Source organism: Gavialis gangeticus, unplaced genomic scaffold (genome assembly GCF_001723915.1).
Source record: "Gavialis gangeticus isolate Ggan-Ray unplaced genomic scaffold, GavGan_comp1, whole genome shotgun sequence".
Lineage (NCBI taxonomy): Eukaryota > Metazoa > Chordata > Crocodylia > Gavialidae > Gavialis > Gavialis gangeticus.
Window position 1 is genome coordinate 23,274,351 of NW_017729014.1, and position 2,982 is coordinate 23,277,332.

Consider the following 2,982-nt stretch of genomic DNA (forward strand, 5'->3'; position numbering starts at 1 on the left):
GAGATCCCCGTGTTGGCACAAAGAGCTTCTAGGGGGTCTCCGCACCGAAAGTAAAACATCCAGGCAATGCAAGGACAGGCCAAGGAAACAGCAAGGACAAAATCACAGCGGCAAAGGTAAAAAATGAGCTGGTGAGGGAAGTTAAGGACAGCAAGACGAGGGTCTGCAAATGCACTGATCAGAAAAGACAGACCATGGAGGCTGAGTCCACAGCTAATAGGCACAGTGAGCTTTTAACAGGAGCTGAAGAAGGCAGAGCTACTCGAGAGCTGCATTGCCTCAGTCTTCACGAGAAAGACAGACTGCATCAAAGACCTAATAAAGATTATGTAGACTAGACAGGCAAGCACCTAGGGGTTGCGATGATGAATGAGATTGTCGGAGAGCTTGCAATGGGGCTGAATGAGTCCAAGTCAGCATGCCTGGTGACCTCCGTCCCCTGGTAGAGATCTCAGAGCCCTGGGCAACAATATCTACCTAGTCATGCGCATCAACTCGTGTCGTGCCCCTGACAATAGACAACTGGCCCAACAGTCACAAGCAAAGGGTGCTGGGATGGCAGAAGGCTTTGAGTGCATCCTGTTGTCTCTAATCCAGATTTCCAATCTGCTGAAGTCCTTCTGAATTGTATTTGTGTCCTCCAACTGCCCTGTTTTGTGTTGTCTGTACACTTGCTCTGGAAGCATCCAGATCATTAACAAACCCATTGACAGCACCAGACTCGGGACAGGGCCCTGTGGGACTCCACTCAAAGCCTTCTGCCATCTCGTGAAGACTCAGGCATTCGGTGCTAATAAATGCAAGGTGCTGCACCTCGGGAAGCACAAATACGTCGTGGTGGAGAAGGATCTCTGGGTCGTGGTGGATCACAGACCCAGCATGAGTCTGCAGCGTGAGACATGCAAACGAGGTGAATGCAGTTTTGGATCAATAGAAACATTTGGTGCAAGACAGGAGATAATAGCGCCTCTGCTTGGCACTGCCAAGGCCTCGCCTCAGGACTGCATGCAGTTCTGGGCTCTCGATTTAAAGAGGACATGGAAAAGTTAGAGAGGGTCTGAAGGTGGGTGACAAAAATTTAAGGGGCTTAGAAGGAAAGTCCCACGAGGAGAGGTTGAGAGTAACAGGCACGTTCAGCTTGCGGAAAAGGTGTTTGAGAGGAGACAAAACAGCAGTCTTCAAATATCTGAAAGGCTGCCATTAAGAAAAGGGAAGACAATTTTTCTCCCTCGCTGCAGAGAATAAGACAAGTAGCAATGGCCGAAATTGCAGCAAAGTGGGGTTAGACCCCACATCAGGCAAAACCTCTTTATTGTCAGAAGAGCGAGGCAGCGGACTAGGCGCCACGGGAAGCTGCGCAAACTCCTTCACTGGCGGTGCTCAAGAAGAGGTCGGACAGGCTTTGTTCAGGGCTGATCTGGCCACGAGCCTTGCTTGGAGATCACGAGAACAGCGCGCAGTCCGAAGCAGGTGGATATGGAAGAATAAAGCCAAGATCAACTATCTTGGCTGTAAAAGAGATCAACTATCAGCAGAGATGCCAGAACGTGGAGGCAGAGCAGGGCCAGGATAGACCTGGAGTTGAGCGTCAACACCGGTGAAGCAAGGAAGCGCGGGAGGGCCAGGAGCAAACACCTGGATCTTTGTCTGGGCACAGCGCTGCGGGCTGGGCCCTGGCAGGCTGCAGCGGTGGGGCCCGGGGCCTCAGGGACTGGCCACCCCGACTGCCCCAACCGGCCCGGCTGGGCCCAGGGCAAGTGGCGGCTGCTTCCCTGCAGCCTCAGGGGACATGTCTGTTCTCCGATTGGGACTGGCTGTGCCTAGGTCTGGTCTGGCCTCGTTGCACACTCCTCCAGCTACAGAGGAGGGCAAAACCCCCGCAGTCTGCACCAGTCTCAGCACGAGGTAAACTCCTTCCTGACCCCAAAAGGCACCGCCGCTATGTCCCAGCAGCAGCACTGGCACCCCGTCAGACCCCCAGCCTCGGCTGCAGCTGACACGCGTCTTCTGAAGAAAGTGAATGCCCCCCTCCCACGGCAACAGGGAAAAAATCCCTTCCTGGCCCCTCGTGGCAACCAGAAAAGCCGAGGAGCCCGGGAACGCGACCCACGACCCCCCTCCACTGTGCGCCGCAACCTGGGCCCGCAGACACAGCTCCACGCGTGGCAGCACTAGCCGAGCGCCAGGGCCGTCGGGAAAAGGGCTTCCCACCGAGCCGGGCAGCCCTGGGGAAGCCGTCCGACTCCACCAGATGCAAGGGTCGCTTCTCCGAGTCCCACCTCCTGACCGGACACGGTCTCCCACCCCTCCGAGTGAAAAGTGACTCTCCTTATTTGTGACCAGCTCAGCGGCTTGGAAGAGCGAGCGTCAGATGGCAGGATGTGCCGAGACACCCAGCCCGCCCAGGACCACATACGCTGGACAGACATCTGCATCTACCCCATCACCGGGACCATTCACCCTCTCCCAAGAGAAACAGCACGCCCCGACTTGGAGCCCGCCTGCCCACTCGAAGGCTGAGAGGCTACTGGGTCCCCAGGTCCAGGCTGGCGTCGCCAGTGTGACAGCGGACAAACCCCAGATTATCCCCAAAAGGCGACAAACGGGGTGGTGGGACCAGCCCTTGGCTCACCTGAGAGGATGAAGAGGATGCCCCCTGCGATGGCAATCCGGCTTTTCGCAACGGGGTTTTCATCCCCGACTTTTGTGCACTTCATTCCCGCCACGCTGACGATGATGCCCAGGAAGCCCAGGAGGATCGCCGCCACCATGAGCGCGCGGGACGTCTGGATGTGAGCTGCAAGGCAAGAGGCCAGCGGGTCAGCGCCTGCACCGCAGACGCCCAGCCAGGAGCGTCCTGCCGTTCGCCACGCACTGCCACGGGGCCAGTGGCGCCCGGGTCCTGCGCTCGCGTGCACCTTGCTCCCGTGCAGCTCACGGCTCAGCCCTGCCCCCGGCGGGCGGGCGGGCGGGCGGCGCCCC

The 2,982-nt window shown here is 57.7% G+C and overlaps 1 protein-coding gene across 1 annotated transcript in view; it reads right to left on the reverse strand.

Moving 5' to 3' along the window:
• The window catches only part of CLDN19 (claudin 19), a 26,527-nt gene that overhangs the window by 21,998 nt on the left and 1,547 nt on the right, over nucleotides 1–2,982 (reverse strand). Inside the window, exon 2 of the mRNA XM_019512027.1 lies at nucleotides 2,633–2,797. Coding sequence (XP_019367572.1) covers nucleotides 2,633–2,797 — 165 coding nt within the window. The remainder of the gene's footprint in view (nucleotides 1–2,632; nucleotides 2,798–2,982) is intronic.